This window comes from Mesoplodon densirostris, chromosome 16 (genome assembly GCF_025265405.1).
Source record: "Mesoplodon densirostris isolate mMesDen1 chromosome 16, mMesDen1 primary haplotype, whole genome shotgun sequence".
Taxonomy (NCBI): Eukaryota; Metazoa; Chordata; class Mammalia; order Artiodactyla; family Ziphiidae; genus Mesoplodon; species Mesoplodon densirostris.
Window position 1 is genome coordinate 35,519,220 of NC_082676.1, and position 27,772 is coordinate 35,546,991.

Consider the following 27,772-nt stretch of genomic DNA (forward strand, 5'->3'; position numbering starts at 1 on the left):
GTGTCAATTCTCCCTCAGCCAATATTAGAGGTTCAGAAACCAAGGGCTGGGGTCGGGGGTGGAAGGTGGCAGCTCTCACTATTACTTTGATCTCTAAAAATATTTCCTTTCCATCCCCCAAATCACTCATGTTCTGTGGACTTGACTGTCCAAGTGGGCGAGGTATTTTCACCAGGGAACCCGGTGAGGGTTCCACCTGGCCATCTGGGACTCCTCCCACCGCAGGCTAATGGCAGAAAAGGGTGTTCCCGTGCTAGCTGTGCTCTGATTATACAGGGGAAATGGGGTTGTTACTCCCCGATAGGGTTTGGGAGGGGCAGAGGAGGTTGCCTCCTTGCACCACCACACCCAGGGGCACAAATTAACCGAAAACGATCACAGTCCATATTAACGTTCTAATTTTCCTCCCCCACGACTATCCTGTACACCAGGGTTTGTGGTAGCTAAGACTACCAATTTGTTCAAGGTTTCAGGATAGTAAGAAATAACCCGCGGCTAACGGGAAATACAGGAGGAATGGACAGCACTTGGAAACTCTGAACTCGAGAAGGAATGTTTAAAGTGGTCCGAGATGTCACAGCTGCATATCTGGATGTGACTTGGTGTCATCTTTTTTTCTGGGGGGCAGGGTGGGGGCAGTGTTTAAGTGCATTTGCGGCTGTGATAACTGGAGAGACGAAACCAAGTACACATCGGGGTGCCCAGAGCTTAGTTCTGGGCCCTCTTCTCTGTCTACATGCTGCACCTAAGCAACCTCACCCAGTCTCATGGCTTTAAATAGCTCCTGTACACTGATGACTCCTAAACCTACATTTTCACTTCTGGCCTCACCTGCAAATCCAAACTATATATCCACCTGCCTACTTGATCAACTACTTGGAGGCCTCACAAGTATCTCAAATCAACATATCCAAAGCAAAGCTACTGATTTCTGGCTATCAGCATTCCCTAACCTTCTTCTCCTACAGTCTCCTTTTTTTTTTTTTTGGTCAATAAATGGCACCATAAGCCACCCAGTTGCTCAAAACAAAAATCTAGAGCTGCCCTGTCCAGTATGGTAGCCACTAACCACATGTGACCACTTCAATTTAAATTTTAATTAATTAAAATAAAGTAAAATAAAAATTTCAGGTTCTCAGCTTTATTAGCCACATTTCAAGTGCTCAATGGCCACACGTAGCTAGTAGCTACCATACTGGACAGTCAGATACAGAACATTTCCATCATCACAGAGATCTATTGGACAGTGCTTCTCTAGAGAGGTTGCCACTGATCCCTCTTTCCCTCGCCTCCCACATGTAATCCATTGACAAATCCTATGGATTTTACCTCCAAAACATTCCCTGAATCAATCCATTACTCTCCAACCTACTCCTACAACCCTAGTCTCTGCCACCATCACCTTTCACCCCGACTGCTGAACTCACTTCTTAATTGCCCTAGTTTCAATCATCCCCACTGTAACCATTTCCACTATAGCAGACAGAACGATTTTTTTTGAAACTGAACATCAGATCATCTCTTGCCCCTGCTACAATTCTTCCAATGGTTTCTGTGGCAGAGGCTGTGGTTTTATCCTAATATCCTTTCTCCCCTTCCACTTCGGTAATCGAACCTCTGAAGTTTAGGTGAGCACATAGAAGCCCAAAATAAAGAAAACATTTTCCAGAGTCCCTCCTTGCACTTAGGTGTGGTCATGTGACTGAATTCTGACCAGGGTGAGCCAATGAGGTTGTGTGTATGTCCTTAAAAAGAGCAGGTTCTTCCTGCTGCTGTAACAGACATGATGGCTGAAGCTGGAATAGACCATGAGGTGAACTTGGGAGGGGAGGTAATGCACTGTGGAGCAACAAGATAGAGGGAGTGTGGGTCCCTGACACAGTGGAGCAACCCACCAGCCCTGGAACACCTACCTAGACTTTTACATGAGAGAGAAATAAACTTCATCTTGTTTAAGCCCTGATTACGTGAGGTATTCTGTCATAGTGGGACTTAATTCTAATACAGCTTCCCATCACACTTAGAAGAAAATCCCAAATTCCTTACTAAAGTCTGGAAGGTTCTACATGATCAGGCCCCTCTCTAGTATAATCCCCCTCATCGCCCCCACACTCCAACCTGCTTTGTTCTTTGCTGCTTCCACACACCAAGCTTCCTCATGCTTTAGGGCCTTCGAACTTGCTTTTCCTTCTGCCTGGGTTGCTCCTTTTTCGTTACTCAGGTCTTAGCTTTAAATATCACTGCTTCAGAGACGGTCCCCTGACCAATCTGAAATACCCAACAAGTCACTCTCTTTTACAGTAACTTACTTTGATTCTCTGCATAGAACTTATCAGAGCTGATGATTCTTTAATTTGTTTATTGTCTGCCTCTCCTACTAGAGTGTAAATTCCATGAGGATAGGAATTTTGATTGGTTAGTTCACTGCTGTATTCCAAGTGTCTACAACAGTTCCTGAACCTAGTAAACTACTCAGTATTTATCAAATGAATGCTCAAATACCGATCCACGGATAGGGTGGTGGTTAAAAGTAGGGCTTCTAAAGTCAGACGTCCCAGGTCAGAACCCTGGCTGGGCCACGAAATCAGTCGTGTGACTTACCCAAGTTGTATACCTAAGACTCTCTGTAAAATGAGATTTCCTACAGCATAGGGTAGGAGTAAAAAATATATACATATATAGCTTTTATAAAGCACTCCTTCTCCTTCTCCCTTCCTTACTCTGAGAGCTCCCGTCTTTTCTCCCTCTCTTTGGCCCCTCACTTGGCCACTTCCCTTCGGCTTTGCGTTCCTCTCGGCACAGTCTAGCTGAAACTAGTCCTTTGAAATTTAGCGGGAATTAACATCATCCCTCAGGAGGACCAGAGCTGCGCACGCGCAGGACACCCACTCTTTCTCGTCAGCAATCATTGCAGCCTCGACAGCCAATCAGAGTTATCGTCGGAGCCGAGTTCCGAAGACTCACCAATCGAGTGTGGGAGGCGGTCAGCCCTGGAGGCAGTGGCGAGAGGGGGCGGGAACAAGGAGAGAGCACGCACAGTTCTCGCAGCCAGGGTCTCAGCAGCCCAATCCGAGAGGCCTGAGGTCTGAAGGCAGTGGGGCGTGGCGTTGGCAGCTCCCGCAACTCGAGGCCGTTCAATGCCGGGCCAATCAGAGTGAGGAGGTGGAGGAGGCTTGCCAATCAGCGTGCAGAACAGGCGAAGCAGGGGGTTGAGGAGTCTCGCGCGGTTGCCGCCGGCTCCCTAGCTTCTGTCAGGGGAGCCGGGCGTGCGGGGGCGGCTGAGGAGGCGGGAAGGCGGCAGTGGTTGAAGGGGCGATTGCTGACTTGCGGGGAGGAGGTCCGAGGGGTTGAGCAGCCATGGTGATGGCAGCGAAGAAGGGCCCAGGGCCGGGTGGCGGGGTCGGCGGGGGAAAGGCGGAGGCGGAGGCGGCCTCGGAGGTGTGGTGTCGCCGGGTGCGGGAGCTGGGAGGCTGCAGCCAGGCCGGGAACCGCCACTGCTTCGAGTGCGCCCAGCGCGGGGTCACCTACGTGGATATCACCGTGGGCAGCTTCGTCTGCACCACCTGCTCCGGCCTCCTGTGAGTGGACCGGCGCGGGGGGAGGACCGGGAAGGAGCGGCGGAGAGTTGGCGTTGAGGACAGCGGGGACCCGGGGCGAAGGGACAGAGCCGAGGTCGGGGGCGGCGGGGAGGCCTGGGACGCGCCGGATGTGCCGAGAGGGTCGTCTGCTGCAGAGGTGTCACGGGGAAGGCGAAGGGTCAGGGGCGACAAGAAACGATTGGAGTCGCGATGCAGGGGAAAGGAAAGCGTGAGAACTGGAGAAACTCCCTAAAGGAGGCGAGGCGATCCGAAAGTGGGGAGAATTGAAGGAAACTGTGGTCGGGTGGGGGTTAGATATTTAAGGGTCCAGAGAATGATAGACACCTTGAAAGGGAACTTCATGTAGGTGGAGGGCAAACAGGAAAGAGGTAGAGCAAGCTAGACTCAACATGAAGGGGTACCTTTCTTCCTTCTGGCTTGTGCCCATCCTGGATTGTGAGACGGAGAAACCAATTTAAAATAGGTAAGTTAACCCAGGTTGACAGCACAACGATAGTGGCAGGTAAAGAGCCACGTTCCAGTGTTCAGGAACAGATCCTAATCTTGCAGGGCTTTAGAATGCTACCCAGAGGGAGATTTCTTACAATTCTAAGAGATGAATGCTGATGGGTTGCCCTGTTAGAGAACTTAACTTTTCCAGAGGTTTGGGGATCTGGATGAGCCATCCTTAAGTATAATAATTTACACCTTTAAGCTCCTTGTTGCCATGGCTTGCTCCTGGTAGTAACATCTGGCGACTCTTTCTAGATTTGGGGGGAGGGGGGGTTGTTGAATAATCTGCAGTGCTACCTTGGCACTGGCACTGAATTTGGTCATGCCTGAGCTAATTTAGAGCCACAGATTTCTAGCCCAGATTTCTGGTTATATAGTAAGGTTCTTTTTTCCCCCTTAGAGAATTATCTGGTTAGATGCATGACTAACATTTGATACCAAGCCTGCATGTCTATCTTCATAAGTTTATCAGGGGCTTTATTTTGACTTTTTTAGTATTAATACATTAGTTTGGTTGGTTTCATTTTTAACTAGGAGCGCTTTCCTTGTTTCTTCTTACATCTTCAGGAGCTGAGGAAGGAGTGGTATTGTTCTTGCGTGACAGATGGGAGAACAGAAGCTAAGAGAGGTTTAGTAACTTATCCAATGCCAGATGGGGGTTGCTGTTTTCAGCATTTGTTGTTCCATATTAGTTATGATCATGGCAGACCAGAAATGAGGGTCCAGGTCTCCTCATGCAGTTTAGGATTATTTCTCTATTCAATTCTTACTTCCTTAGCCAAACTTCTATGCTTTAATCAACCTTACTTGTGTGTTGTGAGGATAGACTTGACTTTCGTCTAAGTAAAAGCATTGTGGCTCTTGGGATAGTGGTTTAGAACACGAACAGTAATGTGTCAAAAGTTGAGATAGAGGCTCAAAGGAAGTCAAAGGATAGAGACTCGAGACTGGGACAAGTACTTTGAGGAGAATAGGAGCAAGGTTTAGGAGTATTTATAGTGCAGAGTACAAAGAGAGCAGATTCCTGAAGATCCTGTTATGAAAAGGCAAATCTGATTACGGAGTCTGGAGAGAAGTCAAAGGAAGCAGGGGGATAACACTGATGGCATATCGGAGTCTAGGTCCCAGGAAGAAAATGTCAGGAAATAGTGTTAACTCATTCCCCTAGTTAGCTGCCAAGGCATGAAAGCTAAAACGCTGAATAAATGGAAAGTGCTGACATCATTATCATTATTTTATAGATCTTGGTTTAAAGTATCCCACAGACAACACTTCCCTTCTATAATGAATGTCCCTCAATCAGGACAGAAGGAGGGCCAAGGGATCTGGCTCACATTAAAAACCCGGTTTCTTTTGCTGGACAAGTTAACTCCTTAAACATCAGTGCACAGTTTACAGAACTTTACCACTTCCCCCTGTGGTCATTATTGTTGAGCTCACTGGTGAAAAGTCAAGCTCCTGTGATCTGGACAGACAGTGGGTGGGGCTGACGATGGCCTAAGGTTGCTTAATAGAGAAGTACCTCAAGAGGCCTGTCTCTGTCTGTGGCGCACGTACTTCCAACTAGGGGCTTAGCTCCTCAGGAACTTAAGTTCCTGTAGGACCAAGTGGTGGGAGTCTACCAGCCTCCCCCTTTTCTTTTAGTTTCAAATGATTCTCAAAAGGACATTTTTGCTTAGTATTTTGGTAAAGCATTATGAGAATCACTCGGAGTGATTCTTGAGGTGGTAGACTTTAGGGAACGCATTTTGGTGCTTGGGAAATCAGAAGCTAGGCCAACTGTTTGTTAGCATGAGGTGAGGGTAGAGTGAAGGGTCAAGAAGCTGGACCAATAAATGAAGCTGAACTGAAGGCATGTTGAGATTATAAAGAGACAAATGTCAGAAGAAACTCTACAAGAAAGCTGTAGCTGCCCTGGCTGTGACCGTCTGCCTGGGTTCTGGTGGTTTGGTACTTCTCCTTTGCTGACTGGAGTCGTAATAGCATGGACTAGGGCAAAGCACGTAAAGCTTTAAAAGGGGTCTTCGCAAAGTATTACCAGTGTCCTTTGATGTACCTTGGGAAGGGCCGGGAGCTGGCAGGTGGGCCGTAGGCAGAACGTGAGGTGGGGCGTGCTTACTGCTGGCTGCAGAGTGCGGCGGCAGCAGGCAGCCCAGCAGGCGATGGCGAGGCGTGGCTCCACGGTGACCCGTACACCGGTCAACGTCGTAAGTCCACATGGTTGCTTGCCCACAGATTTGGATTTTGTGGTGCTAGCGAAAATCGTAGTAGTAGGCCAATATCTTGCATCAGTCTACCAGTCAACAAATGTTTGTCGAGTGTCTTTGAAGCCCCAGACACCGTTTTAGACACTGGAGATGTGGTAATGAACAAAACTGACAAAGTCCCATCTTCATGTAGCCTGCATCCTAGGGGAGGCCTTGGACTCTAAATAAATCATGAAATATATAATTGCAGGTAGTGATAAGTCTTATGAAGTAAACTAAAGCTCAGCATGGGCTAGAGAGTGATGAGAGCTCATATTCAGCTATGATGATGAATAGAGAAGAAATATTCTTTCTTAAAATAAAGAGGATACTGAAGGAGAGGAAATTGAAGTATCATACTTCACATCATAGCCAGAGAAAGGAGACAGAGGCTTGGCTTTCTTTTGAAAGCCAGTTTTCTGTTGAGTGTGTTACAAATATGTCGACCACTTAGGGGGCTGGAGTGTTCTGGGGCAGTGAGCAGAATTGCCAGGGTTCCCATCTGGCTGGATTGACTGATAATAACAAAGTTGAGTGTTCCAGCCAAAGTTGAATTTCCCAAGATCTGAAGAAAAATTGAGATTTTAATAGTGGGGGGTGGGTATGGCTGTACCTTCAGCTCTGCATGTGTGAGCTCATTCTTGCTGTCTTTTTCAATGAGAAATTTTTTCTCAGCTCAAGCAAAAACCCACAGTGTTGGTGTGTGGCCCTGAGAGAGAGGCTGCTAATTTCTGCCGTTTCTAAATTTACATACGTGCTGCCACAGTGGTAGGTCCCAAATTTGACCTAGTTTTATTCATTTGGTTTTCTTCCAATACCTAATTTCCTTAACCTGGATAGAGATCCTTTTACTCTCCCCAATCTATTCATGTGCTTGTCTGTTCAGTTATACTACTAACTCTTCGACTAGGAGACAAATCTGCCATTTGAAGCTAGGGGGGGTAAAAATTGCCGCTGAAAAGGACTTCTTTCCAAAGCAGTGCCTCAGTGTTCCTTCTTGTTCTGGTTTGCTTGGATGCCTCAATCGATAAACCACTTTTCTTTAAAAAGGAAATAGATGGAGAGGCCTGAGATCTCATTGGCATCTGGGCTAGGCACTGTCTTTGACACCCAGTTTTTCAGCCAAGTACATGACATACTTCCCTGACCTGTCTGTTGGAGTCTGTCCTTTAATCTGTCATCTTTCAGGGCTCAGTAGTGGCTATTTGTCTCTTCTACTTCTTTACAACTTTATTCTGACAGTGGGATTAAGTCAGGATTGAGGTGGACAGAGCCCGGGACTGGATGTCAAGAGATGTGCTTGACAGCTCTTTATTTGTGATAAGTTGCTACCCTCCTGGTGCCTTAGTTTCCCTGTCTGGCTCGCTAATAGCTGTTCCTAACCGAAACATTTTTATCTCCATGGAAGGAAAGGTATAGTATGTTGTTCAATAATTCAGTACTTTTCCATCTGTCTGGACTGGAGAGGTAGACATATGCCTTGCCCTTATTTTAGTCCTGTCCCTCCATCCCCTCACACCTCACCTTTCTTTTTTTAAAAATTATTTTATTTTATTTTATTTTTGGCTGCGTTGGGTCTTTGTTGCTGCGCGCGGGCTTTCTGTAGTTGCAGCGAGAGAGGGCTACTCTTCGTTGCGGTACGCGAGCTTCTTGTTATGGAGCATGGGCTCTAGGCGCACGGGCTTCAGTAGTTGAGGCACGAGGGCTCAGTAGTTGTGGCTCATGGGCTTAGTTGCTCCACAGCATGTGGGATCATCCCGGACCAGGGATCAAACCTGTGTCCCCTGCATCGGCAGGAGGATTCTTAACCACTGCGCCACTAGGGAGGTCCGCGCCTCTCCTTTCATATTCACTTCTGCCAGGCAGAGATGGACAGAGTCTCTAAAATTACAGATTTAGGCATTTTATGGTATAGGGCCTTTGGACAACTTGAAAAGCTCCCAAGAAAATAATAAATTACCAAAGGGGTGAGAAGAAAGGGGGCAAAATGTGAAAGGATTGAGATTGAGCCTGAAGAGGAAGGTAGCTGGTAGTATCAGGATTCCAACGTGTCTCTACATGAGGGCAGCTGTTTATTATTGTCACTGAGGAAGAACTTCAGGAAATGGGTTGAAGCAGGGGACTTTCAGTTAGGAAGGAATTCCCTAAAATTAGTGAAATTGACCCTGGAGCAGGGTAATGGGGAGCCTTCCTAAGAGGGACTCTTCTTGGTAATGTTTGGGTCCAAGATAAGAGCTAACCTGGTTTAGCTGAACCCTGCTCAGAGGCAGAGGAATGGAATCCCAGGGGCAAAGAAACACAATCTAGGGTGTATGAATTTGAACACAAATATTCAGAGGTAAGGAATGCCCGAGTCCAAATCTGTCACAAACGAAGGAACTTGGGTGCTGGGTAGAACTGTTTTTTTCCACTGTCGACCTGGCAGAACCCTTCTTATCTGAGCAGCTGAGCAGGTTTGAGGCTTCTATGAAGCAAGATAGAAGCAAAACATGGGCCAGTTTGAGGGTGATGACCACAGAGAAACAAAGGATGTGGTATTTGCAGAAATAGTAGTATGCTTAATAGAAGCAAAGGGAGGGGAGAGAGGCAAAGAGAGGGAGGATTGGGCAGACTTCAGGATCTCTGCAAGTCGCTTCACTTGCCAAGTAATTCAGAGTGCTTCAGAGAGTGAGTCAGAGTACTTCAAGTGCCATTTAGGTGCCCTGTGAAAAAGAAACTGAAGTAGAAAAAGACGTCATGACTGGGCTGAAGGCTTGAGCCCTAGTAAGGTACTTGCCTTCAACTAGAAAAACTTGCCCTATTCTGGGCAAATACCTTTATCTCTATTTCCCCAGCTCCTCCTGGTTAGAAATAATAGAATAGATTTGCTGTGATAACCAAAAGCAGTGCCTCCTTTGAGCTCTCACTTCTTGTTTTGGGGAGAACCTGAGAGTTATGGTGGGGAGACTGGCTGCAAGTTGGAGAGTTGGGTCTGTTTAGTTCCAGGCCAGTGATTCCCATCTGGCCCAGTGCATGACCCTGGTTTGTACCCCGTAACACACAACACTCCTAGACTATTTGATTTCGGCTCCTGGGAAGAGACGGGCTCTCATTTCTAAATTGCTTCTCTTGGCCAGCAGTGGCCTCTCTATGATTCAGAGACAAACGCTCTGACTCATAGGCCGTGTAACTAGGCCCTCTTCCTGGGCTGCAGTGTTGCCTTGTAGACTCTCCCTGCCCCCAAACCGTGGCTCTGGTTATACATGATCCAGTCTACAGACATCAAGGTCAGAGCAGTGCTTTTTGTCCTGTGCTATGGAAACATCCTGTTCCATCAGATTCATTTGGCCCAAAGCACCTAAATCACTTCTTTTCTCTGCCTTTCCTTTATCCTATCTCCACCCCGCCTCAAAACCCCTCCAGTCCAAGCCCAGCCAGAGGAAGTTCTGTTGCTCTAAGCATCCCCTCTAGACTGATGAGTGGGTCAAGTTCCCTGCCCCCCACCCCTCCCAAGGAAGCGCACCTCCCTGTTTATACTTTGCTAACAGTTCCTGGTTGTCCTGTCAGGAAATGTCAATGACCTTTTTGTGATAGGCTTAGAATCTGTTTTTCTAGTGTAAACATAATACATTTTACTTTTCCCATGACCATTTCTCTTCCCTCACTGCTGCATCCTGGTGCCACGTCCTCCCCCATCTGACTGTGTGTGCCTGCTGCATTGCGAAGTACCCTCTCTGGGCTCCTTGGCTCCTTCTTGGAAGCAAGTGATCGCGGACTAGGTCCTATAATTTTTGCATCCCCCACAGTGCCAAACACAATGCCTTGTGTTTTATTTAGCAAAGTAAATATTTGTCAGTGGGAGGTGACAGGGCGGCCCGAGAGGTCTGCTCTGGCTAGACCTCGGAAAGGCCTGGCAATCCCAGGGGGAAGGGCACAGTGGTTAAGGTGAGAAAGGGCAAGGGAAAGAGTATCAAAGTGGGATGTTTGGACTGCGGGATGTCTGGACTTCAGGAACAGAACAGAACCAAGCCACTCTGTAAGAGAGGCTTTAGGAGAGAAAACTGGAGTCTCTGAAATGCAATCAGAAGAGAGTCTTCAGGTCAAATCAGGTTTACGAGCTATGGTTTGACACCGAGTTACAAAGCCTGGCTTTTGGTCACCCGCCCCGCTCATCTTTCCTCAGGGCATCTGTCCTCTTTGATATTGCTTATCTTTTAAAGGGGTATTTTGAAACCCATCCAAGTCTTGTAGCAGAATTGCTGAAAACACCCCCAGTTGTAGCCTCCAGTGTCCTTCCTGTCCTTGGTTAGAATCCCATACTCGGTAACTTGTCCAAAAGAGCAGCTGCCCTTCACTGTTTACCTTTTACTCTGTCTTCTGTCCGTTCTCCCCACCCAGGCTGCCTTCACTTATGCTAACCCACGCACTGCCGTTCTGCCAGGCTCGCCTGGGCACCTGTATTCATCGTGTGCACCTGTAAGCCTGCAGGTGTGCTTTCTCCACCTTTCCCTAAGATTTCCATCTGGTAAATTTTGTTTGCTTTCCTGAGGGCGTCAGCCAGGACCATATTCTAGAGTTACTTTTATTTTCACGTCTTGCTTTGCCCATTTTTTCCAGGGGAGTGAAAACCAGAAGAGGCCTTATCAGTTGAGACTGTCTTTCTTGCGTGTGCCCATGGTCTTTCACTCCTGACCCCAGGGTCTAATTTATTTGTTTTGGTTCAGCCAGTTGTGTTTTCATGTGATGAGGGCCATAGGTTCAGACTAGAGTAAAACTGAAGGTAAGGAAAGCCTGCCTGGCTTGGCCCCAGGCTCCCGTTAGAGCACTCTGGAGGGCAGCTGAGTGGGGGCGAGGAAGCCTTCTCAGCTGTAATCTCCACAGGGCATCTGTGGGCAGAGCTGGACTCCCAGGGAGTTAACAGAATACACAGAGCTGGCACAGAAGCATCCCTACAGGGTATATGTTCCTGACTCATGCCCGTCTCATACTCATGATTGAACCTGACTTCCTCCTGCTTCGTTGAAAGAACTAGAAGTGAAAGAAAGTCTGGAATACTTCTTTTCCCAGAGATCACTCCCTAAAAAGAGGGGCCCGCTCCATCCCTCCACACTGCCCTCCTGTGTAGTCCAGAGGGGGAGCAGCCAGCCTAGGGACTCTTGTCTCCAAATCTTATCTATGTTGGTATTATCAGGAATAGTCATGGGCCTTCATTTTTGCTTTCCCTCATGCATGAGGGATTTGTGTCTCCATGGGCTCTGGGACCCTGAGGATGTGCTGTAGGTCTCAAACAATGATGAAGCAGGAAACGGGAAATGGCCCCATGCCAGAGTTCCCAGAAGTACCCCCTCAGCCTGAACACTCAGCTGCTGTGGTCTGAGCCGAGGTAGAGGAGGCTTCTGGATGGGCAGGCTCTACCTTCCTCTCCAGAATGACTGGGGTTCCCTGTCTCTCATGAGAAGCCTCCAGAACATTCTTGCCTCCCTTCTTTCCTTGAATTAGGAAGTAGCTTCAGTCAGAGAGTTTCATGTACGTGTGGTTGTATCCTTTCCCCCTCCCTCTCCTCCCATAAACAGACCTGCAGTGCTAGTGGCATTCTACTTCTCTTTTTTTCTATTTGTCTCCCACAGGAGAGGCCTGAACCCCCCTCATCGTGTCAAGTCCATCTCCATGACAACTTTCACTGAGCCTGAGGTAGTGTTCCTGCAATCCCGTGGAAACGAGGTGAGCCACCCCAGACGGAAGGGTTCCAGGCTGCAGTTGCCCTATCTGTCGGTGGAGCTTTGCCTCAAGAGTATAGAAAAGCCCTACAGTTTTCTTTTTTGCTCGAGTTTCCCTTATTTTTTAGTATGTAAGGTATCTTAACTTATGTCCAGGTGTACATTTACAGAATCTTAGTTATAAAATTTGGGGTTTGTCCAGGCCCCTTGTTGGAAGAATCAGGGGAAGAAGCAAAATCTCTGTCGGGGGTGGCCCCTGGGCACTCGAGGGAGGAAATGCTCCACAGTGATGAGCATTCAGGGTTGACTGGGCTGGGCCCTCTGAGCAAGAGCTCCTGGAGCCAGCTCTGCTGACTGGAGGCTCGGCAACTGGGTCTAAGCCATGTCATTTACTTGAAAGTGAGTTAAACCCCTTCTCCAGCTAAATCTGCTGGTGGGAAGATGCCAGCCTTGGTGTCAGCAGTACCCCTAGCTTATGGGTGACAGACTTAACTTGGAGGGTGCAAACAAGGGCCTCTAGGGGGTGTTCTGGAAGCCACAGTTCTGAAAATTGCTCCTGACCCCACCTCCATCCAAATTTAGTCCCCATTAGTTCTCATGGCCCTCTGTTTTCTTTCACAAGATGTGTCACAGTGTGTCATTATAAATGTATTTTTATTTATCTAAGGCATGACCTCCCCGTTAGATGATCCACTCTGCGAGGACAGGGATCATGTCTGTTTTGTAGGTGTACCCAGATCCTCACATTGTGTCCATGCTTGATAAATGTCTATTGATGAATGAGCTGGAAATGGTTTGACTCCCATTTCATGCTTTCTGCCCCAATTCCTCTGCCACCTGACTTCATTCCTTTAGGTTTGCAGGAAGATTTGGCTGGGTCTTTTCGATGCTCGGACATCTTTAATACCAGATTCCAGGGATCCTCAGAAGGTGAAGGAGTTTCTCCAGGAAAAATATGAGAAGAAGAGATGGTAAGGAGGAGGAAAGAGATTGCTCTGGAGACATGTGTCCAAGACACACTTCATCTTACAGTCCAGTTTCCAGAGCTGAACTGGGGCTTCTCTCAAAGGCTAGACAAGGGTTGAGTCTGTTCCCTTCAGATTCAGTTAGGGCCGAATTCTGACTTCAAAATAACAAAGGTACAGGAAAGAACAACTTGCTCTTGGTCACTAACCTTGCAGATTTGATGTCCCCTCTTTTGGGGAGACAGTAGACTGGTTGGAGGGGAGAGCTAGGGCCCCCACTAGGGAGTTTGGGTTCATTTTTATAGCTCAGCTGATCGCATTTATGGAGAGAGGTGGCTGGGAGCACATGTCCTCTAGCTTCATGCTTTTAACCCGTGATTCATATGTCCCCTGTTTTCCTGCTGAGGAAACAGCATCTCTGTTCTCTCTTGCCTTTTCTCTCCCCAGGTGTCACTTCCTATTGTTCGATTTCTGGGGTGGGGGGGTGTGCATGGTTGGGGGGGGTGTGCACGGTTGGGGGTAACTGGTGTGGAGAAGAGAATTCAGGGAGCAAGGAGACTGGTGTGGATAAAACAGAATTTTGGAGTCCCTTCAGGGGGCGGTCCTCGGGATAAAGAAGATACATCCGGAGTAGAGACCGCATCCACTGGAGTGGAAGGGGATTTGATCAGAAGGCGCAGCAGCCGGCAGGATAGATCGTGAGCACTTAGAAGATGAGGTGGCAGAGAAGGAGGAACCTGAAGACACTCCAAGGAAATAAAAGGGGGTCCTTGAGTAGGAAGTTGGAAAATAGGATCACCTGTTGCTCAGCACGATCGCAGGTGTTATTACTTGAAACCCAGATGGTTTGATGTGTCAGAGAGAGGAGGGAGAGATGAGGGGAAGACCGGCACAAGCCAGAGCCAACTGAACATCCCTGCAGGAAAAAAATGAGCATCTGACAGTAAAGGGGAAGCTCAAGTTAGGCAGAACTTTGCTAAGTTGCTAAATTCCCTTTAGTTCAAAAAAGAGAATCAGTAGGGAAAGTGAGAAAGGACTTTGACTGCTGTAACCTGTGTTTTCTCAAGCACCTAAGCTGAGCAAGGTCCAAGGTTTCACCCCTCTCCTCTTAGCCTAACTATTCTCTCTCCAAGGTATGTCCCCCCAGACCAAGTCAAAGGGCCCACTTATACCAAAGGCGGCACCTCCACCGCCATCCAGGGCTCCATTCCGGAAGGGAAGCCCCCGCGGACACTTCTGGGGGATCCTGTGCCGTCTCTCTCGGCCGCTGCCTCCACTTCCAGCCAGGTAACTCTCAGATGTGCCCTGCAACTTATTTTGGGATTTGGGAGACAGGGGTATCAGTTTCCTAAATCCAATCGCCTGAACTTAGCAGACGACGGTCCAAGAGGTGTGAGCAGGTTCTCAGCCCTGCTGTTCCCATGTCTTGCATCTCTCACCTTGGATCTGTATGTTTTGGAAGAAAGACCCCAACAGGAAGTGGTATTTAGGGAAGTCAGAGTATCAACTTCAAACGTGACCACTCCTCCAAGGAAAAACAGGGGCCAGGACACTGCTTCAGGCGCCTGGGAAAGCTGAGGAGGGGCTGTTGGGCGACATCCCTGTGTATCTCAGGGTTGCCTTGACTAACGTACTCTAAAATACGTGGTTCCAGGAGCTGCTGCACTGAGAGGACAGAGGAATTAGGGATGAGAAGGGCTCAGGCACCTTCCGCCCGGGAGCCCTCTCGGTTGAGGGTAGTTTCTGCCTCTCTTCTCTCTCCACTCGCCTATCTGGGGGCAGCCCGGGGAGCCATGCAAGGGCCTGGGTCATGGCTGGGATTCCGAGTGCTATATGTACTGCCTTCTCCTCCAAGTCTGTCAGTCAGTCTCAGCCCCGGACGTCCCAGCCCCGGAGCTCTCAGCCACCTCCCCCCTCCTCGGTCAAGAAAGCCAGTACTGACCTGCTGGCCGACATCGGCGGAGACCCCTTTGCTGCTCCCCAGGTGGCACCAACTTTTGCTGCATTCCCAGCCTTTGGGGGTAAGTGGGACTTGGGAAGAGAACCTTCCTACAACATACGTCCCCATCACACAAGGAATTCACTCGGCCCTAGCTCGCTGCACAGGAATGAACGTGATGGTAATTCTGAAGTATCACGGCTGGGAGGGTGGGGGTCAGATGAGTACAGCCGGGATTAGTTTGGGGAGTTTGACCAGAAAGCATGTCAGTTGGGGGCTCCCAGCCCTCCCTTTTAGAGCACTGGAAAGAGCCTTTTTCTTAGTTTCTCTCTCTGTTAAAATGGGGCAAGGGGATTGGCACAGGTTCCATTTCCCCTGTCCTCTTCCCGAAGACCAGCAGTAGCCAGTAGAGGGTGGAACAAAGTGATTATCTAGTTTCCCTTTTTCCTTTTTAAAGCCCTTGCCCCCAGCAAAATCTTTTTCCATGATTCCGCCTAAACTAGGCCCTGACAAAAATGTTAATGCCTCACGGAGTAAGGATAAAAAATGGGGAGTGGGGCTTCCCTGGTGGCGCAGTGGTCGAGAGTCCGCCTGCCGATGCAGGGGACATGGGTTCGTGCCCCGGACCGGGAAGATCCCACGTGCCGCGGAGCGGCTGGGCCCGTGAGCCATGGCCGCTGAGCCTGCGCGTCTGGAGCCTGTGCTCCGCAACGGGAGAGGCCACAACAGTGAGAAGCCCGCGTACAGCAAAAAAAAAAAAATGGGGAGTGAACTTGGAGGCCTCTGAGATGCCCTTTCCCCCTGCATGTGTCTGGCTCTCTGCCCCCGGCTCCTACCAACTCCCTCTAAAGAGGACCCTGCAGGAAGGCAAATGTCCCATTGAGCGGCCCTTGGCCTTCAGAACTAGTCCGTGTGATATGGATTACATATACATCATATATAAACATAACCTTTATATTCTCTTCACCTATAGGCCAGACGCCTTCCCATGGGGGCTTTGCCAACTTCGATGCCTTTGGCAGTAGCCCTGGCTCTTCTGCATTTGGAAGCATGCCTCCAGCTGGCCAAGCCCCGTTCCAGGCCCAGCCAGCACCCCCAGGTAAGCTCTGCCCCTCTGGCTTCCTTGCTTGCAACTGTGACCCACTGTCCACACCCATACATCACCCTGCATTCACATCCGCACCCACCCAAAGTACCGCACAAAGAGGAGAAGCTCCAGGAAAGGATGAGAGGAGTCTGATGAGGTTCTTGTCAGGAAGAAGGGGCTCTGTTCTCTTTCTTCATGTAAGGAAATGGCTAAAACTGCATCAGGAGTTGTGCAGGCTGTGCACTGGGAGGTCGCTGACTGGGAAGCAGTGGAGACCCGAGTCCTAGAAAACATGAGAATGGACATGACCTTTCCCCGAGAGGGCCCCCAGGGCAAGGGCTGGGTCAGTGTCCTAGGTGTTCTCCAGAAGTCCTCAGGCATCCCTCTTAGAGCAGAAGCCTGCCAGCTCTGCGTCTTGTTGTTCCTGTGGGATGGAAGGAGAGTCTAAAGGCCCCTAAAGCACTCGGTCCCTCCCGAAGCTCCCAGACATCAATCAGGCTTCAGAGCTTTCGGGCTGCCTCCTTCCTTTGGACATCCTGCACACAGGAGGGCAGCTGGAGCGCTGTGAGGACAGATGTCTGGGGACGGCCAGTGACTGACACTCTCTCTCTTCTCCCCACCTATCTGCCCTTTCCCTGCCCCACCCTCACTGCCAGCCAGTCGGATGCTAACTGGAAGTCACAGCTTCGGTAAGTTATTCCTCCCACTCCACAGCTGACCCAAGGCAGAAGCCTCTGTCTCAGGTCCTCTGACCCTAGAGTTTTGAGGTCTGGAAGGAACCCCTCAAATTTAGCCTTTAACAAAGGAGGCAGTTAGCAGTTTCCCTAGTCGTGCAGCCCACAGCCCAGCAGAGCCCAGCCCACAGCGCAGACTTCCTGACTCTGCTCTGCCCACAGCGCCCCCTCCTCCCACTGTTGCTCTTGTCTTTAATTTTTTGAATGGAACAAGAAGAGACATTTTATATTGACAGAAGTTAAAATTCACAGCAGAGTTCTCACATTGTGAAATTAAAGTAACTGACAGAGTAGCCTTGAAATCCATAAAGCAAAAACTATTAGACAGAAAGAAAATCTGATAAACCAACAGATGGAGACTATAATAGATCCTCTCACAAGATTCATAGGTGGAGTAGATAGACAAGGAGGGAAGAGAGTTGACCATTTGAGGAACACTTTAACAAGTATGACCTAAGAAGTATAAGTAGAACTTTGTAACAAAAATACAGAATATATATTATTTTCAAACATACAACCCTTTTATAATTTGACCATATACTGGGAAACAAAATCTCCATAAATTCTAATAAGGAGAAATTGCATAGGTCATGTTATTCTATATGGTAAAAGATGTCCTAAAAATTGTCCCCACACAACGTTTCATGTCCTTAAAGGCATGAAGCAGATAAGGAGAAGACACGTACTTACAACATGGAAAACAGACAAAAAGCTAATAACCATAATGTGCCTTTTAAAATTCCTATTAATAAGAAAGACTAGAATAATGGACAAGGGATAGAAGCAGATAATACCCAGAAAACATGAAAGTGTCCTCAACCTAACTAATCAGGGAAAACACAAATTAGAATAAGATCGTAATTGCGCACATTATATTCACAAAATTTTTAAAGATTAATAATGGCCAGTATTGTGTGGGGAAATAGGCCCTTTTGTATGCTGTTGGCAAACATGTATACTGGTACAGGAATATTCAATTTAGCAAGAGGGAACGATTCCCAGGAATGGGATCTGGAAAGGAAACAGCCTATTACAAGGTGGTTATAAATTGGTTGGTTCAGAGATGCATTCCTAGCACAACTGATTAGTTTAAAGGGAGTGCTTAAAGTGCCAAGCTTTAAAGGAGAGAAGGGAGGCGTCAGCCCTGGAGCCATCCCAGGCTGAACCTGGGATGGACCGTTTGTCCAGTGTCTGCTCATCTCAAGAAGCAGACAGCCCACGGCCGGACCCAGAGCCCACCAGTGCTGACGGTGCTTGGGGAGCACCCCCGTATCATCTCCATGAGGAAAGAAAGATTTCTGTTTTGCAGCTGAGGAAACTGGCTCAGCTTGGCCAAAATCAAATGTGTGATCAGTGGCAGATCCCATTCATTCCCAGCCACACCATGACTACGAGGGTGTTTCTGTGAGTGTGACGTGAGGAACCACTGGGGAGGAAGTAGGAAGATTTGGGTGAGAGGTGGATGTCTCTTCTGACAAGGCTGGTTGTATTGTTATATATCTGAGGGGGGAGTATGGAGAAGGGGGCATTTCTAAAAGTGCAGTTTCCCCTGAAACTGTTAGAAGGCAAGTCTACTAATCCAGCCCTGTGGAGTGAGGCTCTGGCAGTGGATAGGAAGCAAAGGAGCACAGGTATTGGGAGCGTTGGCCTCCTTTCTGAGGACGCGCCCTCGGTGCAGGGAGCCCAGCCTGCCTGAGCCAGGGCCGGCTCTGCCCTCTAGCGCCAGCCAGGAGGCACACAGCACTCTCTCCCCGCCCTCGGTGGAGAGCCTGGTCCCCACTGAGGGGAGCACCCTGACCCAAGGGCCCAGAGCAAGACTGAGGAGTTGGACCCCAGTAAGGACGGGGAGCTGTGTCCGCTGAGAATGTCCATGTACCTCAAGTCCGTCGGACAAAGGAAAGGCCTGGGGTCTGAGAAGCTGAAGATCCACCACCGCCCTGGTGGCTTCCCAGCCTTCCCCACAGCCCGTGGGTGCAAGAGGACTGAAGACCAGGGCTCGCAGTGGCTACAGCCTAGCGCTGTCCCTCAGGAAAGCCCAGGGGTTGGGGAGGGAGGGGCTGAGGAGAGCACTGTCCCCTGAGTGCTGGCTCTCCAGAAGCAGCCCATCCCTGGAACCTCACAGGCAGGCCCTGGGCACTCGGCTTCCCTGCTGGCTTCTCGGCTCTTCCACGTTACAGCCGGTCCCCCATCCCCATGTGGTATGCTCCGTGCCTGGCACCGGGAAGATACCCTTAACAGAGGGGTTTGGATAAACACAGCAGCCTCACCCTTTAGAAAAGGAAGATCCACATTATAGTTCTGGGGTGCTCAGAAGAAAGCCCAAAACTGTACTGACAAGAAACCAGGGCTGAGGTTTGAGGGGACCAGGGAGCAACGCGGATTTGAGAACCACCCCGACCCTGCCATTTCCTTCCTTGCCTTGTGTCTTTATCTTTTCCTTTCCCTCTTCTTCCTCTCATGTCTGAGAAAGAGAAGTATCTTCCCTTGTGAAGGTTACCTCCCTCGTCCTTTCCCACTTTCTGCAGGGCTTGGTCCCATCAGCTTTCCTATCTGAATTTCACCTCCACTTTCTCCACCTCTACCGGCATGTCCCCTTTCTCCCACAAATACACTTCAAGTTCCCGTCCTACAAAATGTCTCTGCAGCCTGATCCACGCTGGTCTCTCATCTCACCTCTCCACAGCTGTGCCTCTGGGGAAGGGTCAGTAGCCTTCACTTACTCTTTTTTTTTTTTTTTTTTGCGGTACACGGGCCTCTCACTGTTGTGGCCTCTCCCATTGCGGAGCACAGGCTCCGGACGCGCAGGCTCAGTGGCCATGGCTCACGGGCCCAGCTGCTCCGCGGCATGTGGGATCCTCCCGGACCGGGGCACGAACCCGCGTCCCCTGCATCGGCAGGCGGACTCTCAGCCACTGCGCCACCAGGGAAGCCCTAGTTTTTTTTTATTAGTACATTAAGAGCTTCCTCATTCTTTTGTATAGCTGCACCACTGTCCAACTTATGTCTAGACCATAATTTATCTACTCAGTTCCCTGTCGTTGAATATTAAGGATGTTCGTCTTTTGCTGTTAAACAGCGCTGCAGTTAATAACCCTGCTTCGGCACATTGGCAAGTTATATCTGTAAGGGAATTTTTGGTAGTGGAATTGGTCTAGTGGGGACCCAGTGGATACAGAAATAAACAAAAATACATCACTGTACATGTCAAGTGCTAGGAAGGAAAAGAACAAGGTGTTAGGAGAGGAAAACCAGGATCAAACACTGGGGTCAGGAAGGCCCATGGAAGACATGGTTCTGTTAAGCCTGCAGGGTGAGTAGGCGTTAGCAGGCCAAGGCCATGGGCAAGGCCGCTTGTTCAAGGCAGCGTGGAAAGGCCAGAGCTGAGGGCCGTGGGTCGGGCCCTTTCCACTCGTGTTTACCATCTGAGCCAGCCATCCTGTGTTTCCTTTGAGACCATGTCTTGCTTCTCTGACCCTGGAAGTAGTATCTTATACGTATGATAATGCCTCATGTTTGTGTTATGCTTTATAGATTTCAAAACACTTTATCCCAGAGGGCCTTTACAGCCACCCTACAGGGGGGCGGGGTTGGGGAGCAAAAACAAAAGTGGGCTCCGGAGAGTGAGAGAGATGGTTTGCTGGAGTCACAGCTGTAGCAGGTGGCAGAGCCACAACTGGAATCCAGTTCTTCTCCCTCTGCCTGTTCAGCTGTTCATTCAGCACACCCTTCCAGAGCACCGTCAGGAGGCGGGCACTATGTAAAGTGTGTTTCCCTTCGGTAACAGTCTTCCAGCACTCAGAAAAATCAAGCTTTTCCCCATTTGTAGCCTCATTTTACCCTCACTGTAGCCCAGAGTAGTTGGCAGGACCCCACACTACAAATGAGCCTTAGATAAAGAGGCTTTCTTAAAATGACGGCCTCAGGCCTCATCCTGCGAGACCAGGTTGCTGATTGGACCCTAACCCTAACCCTAACTCGCCCCGAGGGCTGTTCTGTAAACTTCCCCTGTGAGGCTCTTCCATGTTGACTATGAACACCAGGGAGGGCAGGAGAGCCCTGCTGTCGGCCCTGCCCCGTGGGCAGTGCGTCCCAGCCCTGATCTGAGGTCGTGGCGTCGGGGCTCCCGAGAGGGGAGCAGGCTGCTCGATAGGAGTGGGAAGGGTGCTGGCGAGGCTGGAGATTTATGCTCAGCACCTCCAGTGCCATCTCCGCGTTCCCCGAGTCACCCAAGTGTCCCTGAGCCTTTCTGCCCTTCACAGCTCCTCCCCTACCCCTCTACCTGCCCCTTCATATGATTTATTCATAAATGGAAATGGTGGTTTAGGCAAAAGACAGACGTCTCCATCTCTTAAGGAAAAAATGGGAAGTGTAAGCCAAACTAGAGCAGGAGGGACGGTGACCTGGACGAGGAGGAGGAAATGCTTTTCTTTCTGCGGTGGCGGTCTTGAGCGCTCGGGAGATTGAGAAGAGCTGAGTCTCACGTCGCCTAGAATTCTCGGTGGGAGACAAACCCTCCTGGACTGGGCGATCCGATCCGGGGGAAGGACGGGCTGCCTCAGAGGACCCCGTTGGTGCCATCCCTCCCCTCCCCCTCCACTGCACCCCTGCCTCCATCTCTCCTCCTGCCCTTTCCGTCCTGTCTCATGCCAGCACCCCCTGTTTTACTTCCTGTGCCTGCCCAGGGAGCAGCCAGGGGACTCCATTTTGTGCCTCTCCTCTGGCACCTGCCAGTCAGCCCAACAGCCTTGCAGATACAGGCAGCCTCCTGGGACCCGGGGCATCAGCTGGAGGCATCCCTAGCAGGTAGGTCCAGATGTTGGGGAGCGTGCCATCGGGCAGGAGAGCCGGCCAGGAAAGCCTGGCCTTGCTTATACCAGCCTACTCGGCTCCGCCCGTCCGGCAGGACAGAGTTTGCCATCTCCTAGTTCCTTGCCCAGCTCACCTCCTTGGTGCTAGATGATGTGCATGGCGACTTTTCTCCCCATATCACAGCATGTTCAGGATGGCCAGCCAGGTCCCCACGCTCCAGTCGGCCACCACTGGCGGAGGCGGAAGCACAGGGCTCTCCTTTGGAGGTGAGTCTTGCGTGTAGAGACCCAGGGAGGGGATCTAAGGCCAAGAGGAAATTGGGGACTCTGGAGGGAGGGGAGTGGGGAGAGATGCACACCAGGATTTAGAGGAATGCTCAGTTATCACGATATTAACCAAATGAGAAAAAAATAACCAGCTCTTCATCCCCCCTCTACCCCATTCCACCCTGAGCAGCCTTCAACCCTTTCACTACACCTGCTGCTCACGCCCAGCTGCCTTCCACCAACCCTTTCCAGCCCAATGGCTTGGCCACAGGTAAGCCTCCCCGACTGTCCCCTGGCCCTGACTCTCTCCAGACACCAGCCCAGGCCAGACCGGTTTAATTTCCAGTCCACCTAGTGGGCAAAAACTAGAGGCCCCCAAGTCACCAAATCAGAATTTCGGAGTTAGAAAAGACAGGCTGCCACTTCCCTGAGCCAGTTCCGAAGGGTTAATGCTAACTGGTAGTGGTGGTGATTCTTTTTTCTCCAACCCTCAGTTTCCCTCTGGGAGCCCAGCCTCCTTCCCTTCTGTGTCCCACCTGAAACCATGGCCCTGTTCCCTGCCCTCCTCAGCTGGAGTCCTGTGGTCTCCTGCCCCTCCCCAGCCCCTGCCTCTGCTTTTCTTTCTCCAAACTCACACTCATGCCCCCCTTAGTTTTTTTGTTGTTTTTTGGTTGCTCCTCTAAAACCTTCAGGCCAGGAAGAGAGAATAATATTTGCTACCAAGCTGACCCACGTGGCAGGCCCACCGCTTAGGGCTTTACATCCGTTATTTAATTTTCACAGCAGTCCGAGGAGATAGGCATGGTCCCCCATTTTAGAGATGAGAGAACTGAGGCAGAGAGGGCTGGTAATTTGCTTTGACTTATGCGGTTTAAGAGGCGGCAGAAAGCTGACCCCATGATCATAACTACCCTGCTGTCCAAGCCACAGGCCACAGGCCGGAGAGGGCAGGGTTGGCAGGATGCTTGGACGCTGAAGCGTTTCGTGCTCATTTCGGGTACTTCCACTGGGTACCTCTGGGTAATGAAAAACTATATCCCATATCTGTGTCTTGGAGGGACTTAGGAAGAACTGTTCTCCACCCTATCTTCCAGAACCTCACCTACCTCATGTCCCTCCCTCCCTCCACAGGGCCAGGCTTTGGGATGAGTGGTGCTGGGCCTGGCTTCCCCCAGACAGTGCCACCCACTGGGGCTTTTTCCAGCCCCTTCCCCCCACCGCTCTTCCCCCCACCGACCTCAGTGACTCAGCAGCAGAATGGTAAGGGATTCAGACCGCGCCCTCCTTTCTTACCTCATTCCCACCCCCAGGGACTCTGCTGTGTGTGTGTGTGTGTGTGTGTGTGTGTTGAATATTAGAAATGTATTAGGGAGCCAGACATCTGAGCTAGTTCCTTTTGGACCAGCAGGGGGAGACCAGGGAAGCAACAGACCTGCCTGTGTCCTCTGACTGTTCCACAGGTTTCTTCCTGGCTTCGGGGAGGCCCACGCTGGCTGCCCACCTTGGGATGTAACTGGGCCTGCCCTGCAGGGAGGCGGGTGAGCTGGGCAGCACCAGCCCCGAGGGGCAGGGTTCCCATCAGCTGAGTTTTTGCTCTTCCTGCCAGGCTCTTCCTTCGGAGACCAGGGATCCGCCAAGCTGGGGCAGAGGCCACTGAGCCAGCCAGCTGGGATCTCCACCAACCCCTTCATGGTGAGTGGCCGGTGCAGGGCCCGGGCCTGGTGTGGCCTTTCACTCTGGGGGTTGGGACAGAATCCTTACAGGAGCAGAGGGCAATGTGGGGCGGAACCACGCCCCTTCCTCGTGAAACTCCCTTGGCCCAGCCAGGGATGAGGGGGCTAGTTAAGGAGCCTCTGCGCTCCCCGCCCCTCCGCTTGCCTTCTAGCTCCCTTATTTTCCCTCTTCCCTCAGCACAGTAATTTTGAGGGAGAAAGGAATCCTGAGCTGCATTTTTTCTGTGGCCTCCAGCTCTTCCTCCCTAATCTAACAATTTGTGGTGATTGTTTCTTTCCAGACTGGATCCTCATCAGGCCCGTTTGCCTGCAGCCCTCCGAACACCAACCCATTCTTGTAGCGCTGTGTCCCGGGGGCTGCTCTCTGGGGCCCCTCTACTCCCCGGAGCTCCGATGACCACTTGCCTGTGGCATTTTTGCGGGTCTGAGACCAGATGGGTCTTGTTTCGCAGGGTAGGGGTCTGGGGATGGTGGAGGTGCTAATGCTTTGCTTGGGGCTTGCAGATAAAAGGGCAGCTTCCCGGGTCAGCCACCCCGAGGCTTCCTCCTTCCTCCTCCAGCCCCCACCCAGGCAGGGGGCCCGGAGGCGAGCTGGCAGAGCCTGGCCTAGAGGAGCCTGGTGTTTTATTTTTCAAATTACTAATTATGATGACAAGAGTCCTCCTCTCCTGCCCCCAGCGCTCCCTTCACTCTGAACCCTGTGGGTGGAGGAAGCTGGGGGCACAGGCTGAGCTGTGCTCCTTGTGGGAACGACTCCCCAGTGCCCAGCTGTCTAACGCTGTTCTGCTCATGGGCGGAAGCACAGTGGGGAAAGCAGGGCAGAGGTGGGGATGAGGCGTGCATGGTGTTGACGTGGGATGGTGATCAGGATGCGGAGGCCTTGCGGGGCCAGAGTGCCCTTGGTGCCCTGGCTTGGGACAGCACCCCTTTCTCCACGTTTTTGCTTCCCCAGCTCCCTCAGGATGAATAGTTTTACCTACATACTTACACATGCCCAACTTCCGTCAAGCACTTTAGTTAGCTGTGGTGTCATGTTTGGATACCAGTGTTTTATATTTATACATAGAGAATTTTCTAATATAGCCTATTATATATATATATATATATATATATATATATGCATACACACACGTATCCAGATGCAGCCATTCTTCCTCTCCCAGACAGCTCTTTCACACGGGGAATGGGATGAATCCCTATCTGTGCCTCACAAAGCCAGCGCTCCAGGGGATGGTGGGGAAGGAGGCACACTTCTCGACCACCCCGAGCCTGGGCTTTTCCAGAGGAAGGCTTTGTGCAATTGGCTTTTTTTTTTTCCTTTCTTTTTCCCATGTGCCTCCCCCGCTCCTCCCCCTGGCCCCAGATCTCTGCACCAAAGCTGTTGCAGGCAATGTTGGAAAAGAACTGCATTTGAAAGAAAAAAATTGGCTCTTGTGGTCTTGCTTTGGGCCAGCTTGAGGGGCCTCATGTCAGTCAACGTGACTGCTTGGGTCGGTGCCTATGCTGCTGTTCGCCAAGGACAGAGCCAGGCCCTGTCTGAACTGGAGTCCAGTTTCAGCAGTGGAGGGAGCGGGGGAGGGGGTGCAGAGGAGGAGCCGGCGTGGGGGCCGGGCAGGGCCTAGTCAAAGTCCAGCTCTCCCAGGTCAGCTGCCTCCTCAGCCCCTCCCCAGACCCTTGCCACCTGGGGATGTTGTGTCAACAGTGTCTAGGCTGTGTGTGTGGTAACAAGACAGCCGGCTTGGGTTAGACACCTCACCTGGGGGAGGAGAGGCCCCGAACAGCCCTGCTGTGAGCGCCTCTCCCTTTCCTACCGCTGCCTGGGAACTCTGGCCCCTTCAGTCGTCCCTTCTTGGGATTTCTTTGAGTCTTTCCACCCAATGACCTTTAACCTGACAGCAAGGAGAGGCGGGGACAGTCTTATCACTGATTTACTTTGAGGATTTTTCTGTAAATACCTTCAGCTGCTGCTCTTTGCCCAGCCAGGCGTGGCCTCCCCACCTTCCCAGGGCTCAGACCCCATCCTGTCTTGTGTTGTGTTCCCGTTCTCTACTCTCCTTCCATCTCCTGGTGGCGCTCCCAGGGTGGACCACCATCTTTTTTTTCCCTGGGTATTCTCCTCTGTCACCCTTGATTATCTGTCTCTTCCCCATTCTCTGCTCAGAGCCAGGGACGCGAGGGAAGCTGGAATCTTGTGGAGAAGGAGGGGGAGGAGGAGCCTTCTTTTTCCCCAGCTCCCCGGCACCTCCTTTCCTAACCAAAAACACTGAGGTTTGGAGGTGAGATTTAAAGGACCAGCAGCTGCAGTGCTTCTTTGAGTCACACTGCCGCTGTTTCTCAGGGATCTCCTTAACTGCTCAGTGCCTGGGCGCAGGACCTCCCTGCAGTCCCCCCTCCACGCTTCCCAGTCACTGTCCGACATGGACCCCCGTCAGCTCACTGGTCAGGGCAGGGATGACCAGTCAGAGAAGTTACGACGGGTCAGCGTCCAACTCCAGGGCAGAAAAATCAAGAGTTCGCAGGGCGTAGGCTGAGACCGGACTGCAGCTGCCTGTCTCGGTGTGGAACAGCCTAGTGCTGCCTCCACCCGGCGCCCTCTCTCCAGGCAGGCAGCAAAGATGGAAGAATCCCTGGCCTCAGGAAATGTCTAATTGACTGGGCTGTGTTCCCCCGCCCCATCGCCCAGGGCCTCCCTGCAGGCCCTGCCTGGTGGTTACAAATCTGGACCCACACCATGGGGCTGGAAGGACTCACCCAGACTCCCACCAGGCTTCTGACCAAGTGCTCATGTCCCCCTGGCCAATGCTGTGACAGTGCTCTGCAGGCAACAGTCCTCTGGCTTGACCCCAGCCTTCAGCAGGTCACCAGCGGCTGCCTCTGCGGGTGAGGAAGCAGGAGCCAGGGCCCAGGACCTCTGTCAAGCTCTCCGATGGAGGAAGGGGCTGGCGCTGTCCCTGCAGCCCCCTCCAGAGGAGTGAGAACCTGGACGGAGGAGAGAGGGGCACATGGGAAGAGCCTGGCCCTAGTGCCCCAGCCTCCTCCCTGGGGGCTCCCCTTTGGTAACAAGAGTCTTCCATAGGCACTTAGAATGTGGAGAGCCCATCCCACTGCTGCCCTGCACCTGGCAGCGGGATGCACAGGTGGACCCCCTCAGGCTGGGGGAGGTGTTCTCACCCAACAGAGCTGAAGTTCTGTTACTTCCTGTCCCCGGGGAGCAACACGAGTTACCAGGGCAACAGGCTCAAATCAGTCTTGTCTGGGTAGAGCCAAGGGCAATGTTGTTGCCAGGGCAACTGATTAAAGTCAGTCGTTTGGCTCCAGGCTTTTCCTGGTACCCAGCAGGCTAAATCACCTGGCATTGATTACCAACTCACTCGACCACGTTTGCTTGCCCAGGGCCCAGGTGCTCCCATCCCTGCTGCTTCCTGCTTTATCTTTACCCAGCACTTAGGGGTTCAATGACAAGGCGGTCTGGAGCTGGTCTCTGACAGGGGCTGTGATTTCACAAGGACTGGGGTGCTCCAAGGTGGACTGGTTGGTGGGGAGTGGGAAGGAGCAGATATGAAGAGACCCTCCTGTGGGTAGCTTCAAATCAAACCTGGGGAGTAAGGCTACAGGCAGGAGCACAGCAGGTACCTGGCCCCCACGGGTGCCCTGCTCCTCAAGGCAGCATCAAAACTAGGAAGGGGAAAGGCCTGCAGATGTCTTTTGTGTCCCTGCCACTTCTCCATGGCGCATATGTCGAGGCCACACTGGAGGCTATGACCTTGAATATGCTTCTGGTGTCCACTTCAGGATCTCTCACATACCTGCCTCTCCCTGGCCAACACCCATCAACGGTGGAGGCTGCCGCTGGCCCGCGTGCACCACCTGAGCTGCCGCCACTTCTCTGGCACCTTGGAGAGGCTTTGGCTGACCTGGGGCGGGGGGGAAGGGGAGCGGGCACCTGGAGCAGAACCTGGGCACTGCTGCCTGCTGGCCAGATGCCCATCTTCATGATGCCAGGTGGTGCCCTGCATCACACTTTCAGCATGACCCTTAAAGGGCATTCAAGAATCTGAGCCTTCCTGCACACTGCACGCACTGTTGGCTTCTCCAGTATTCCAGCTCATAGACCAACCCCTTCCTCCCACGCCTGGGAAGTGGAGGAGCCAGGGTGGGAAGCCCAGCCCTCCCTACTCAGGCCTTCCTGGCCCTTGGACTAGCCGG

The 27,772-nt window shown here is 51.2% G+C and overlaps 1 protein-coding gene and 1 long non-coding RNA gene across 6 annotated transcripts; one reads left to right on the forward strand and one right to left on the reverse strand.

Moving 5' to 3' along the window:
- Positions 1-3,096: 3,096 nt before the first annotated feature.
- AGFG2 (ArfGAP with FG repeats 2) lies at positions 3,097-24,690 on the forward strand. 5 transcript variants are annotated; one of them, XR_009534631.1, is made up of 13 exons: positions 3,097-3,578; positions 11,944-12,037; positions 12,889-13,004; positions 14,132-14,285; positions 14,854-15,019; positions 15,911-16,036; positions 16,681-16,713; positions 21,441-21,561; positions 21,751-21,833; positions 22,024-22,104; positions 22,965-23,093; positions 23,239-23,342; positions 23,440-23,525. XR_009534631.1 is itself a non-coding variant. In XM_060120255.1 (13 exons), the coding sequence occupies exons 1-13, from the start codon at positions 3,358-3,360 to the stop codon at positions 23,905-23,907; spliced, it is 1,470 nt and encodes a 489-aa protein (XP_059976238.1). In that variant the 5' UTR covers positions 3,213-3,357; the 3' UTR covers positions 23,908-24,690. The 5 variants fall into 5 exon arrangements, 4 of the variants coding, with proteins under 4 accessions (XP_059976240.1, XP_059976241.1, XP_059976239.1 ...); XM_060120255.1 differs by lacking the exon at positions 23,239-23,342 and adding an exon at positions 23,848-24,690 and having other exon boundaries at positions 3,213-3,578; XM_060120257.1 differs by having other exon boundaries at positions 23,239-23,519.
- LOC132503633 (uncharacterized) lies at positions 16,082-27,766 on the reverse strand. Its single transcript, XR_009534632.1, has 4 exons — positions 27,373-27,766; positions 26,318-26,545; positions 21,701-21,893; positions 16,082-16,307 (listed from the first exon to the last, which is right to left on the reverse strand). It is a non-coding gene; the product is annotated as an uncharacterized LOC132503633 (long non-coding RNA).
- Positions 27,767-27,772: the final 6 nt, after the last annotated feature.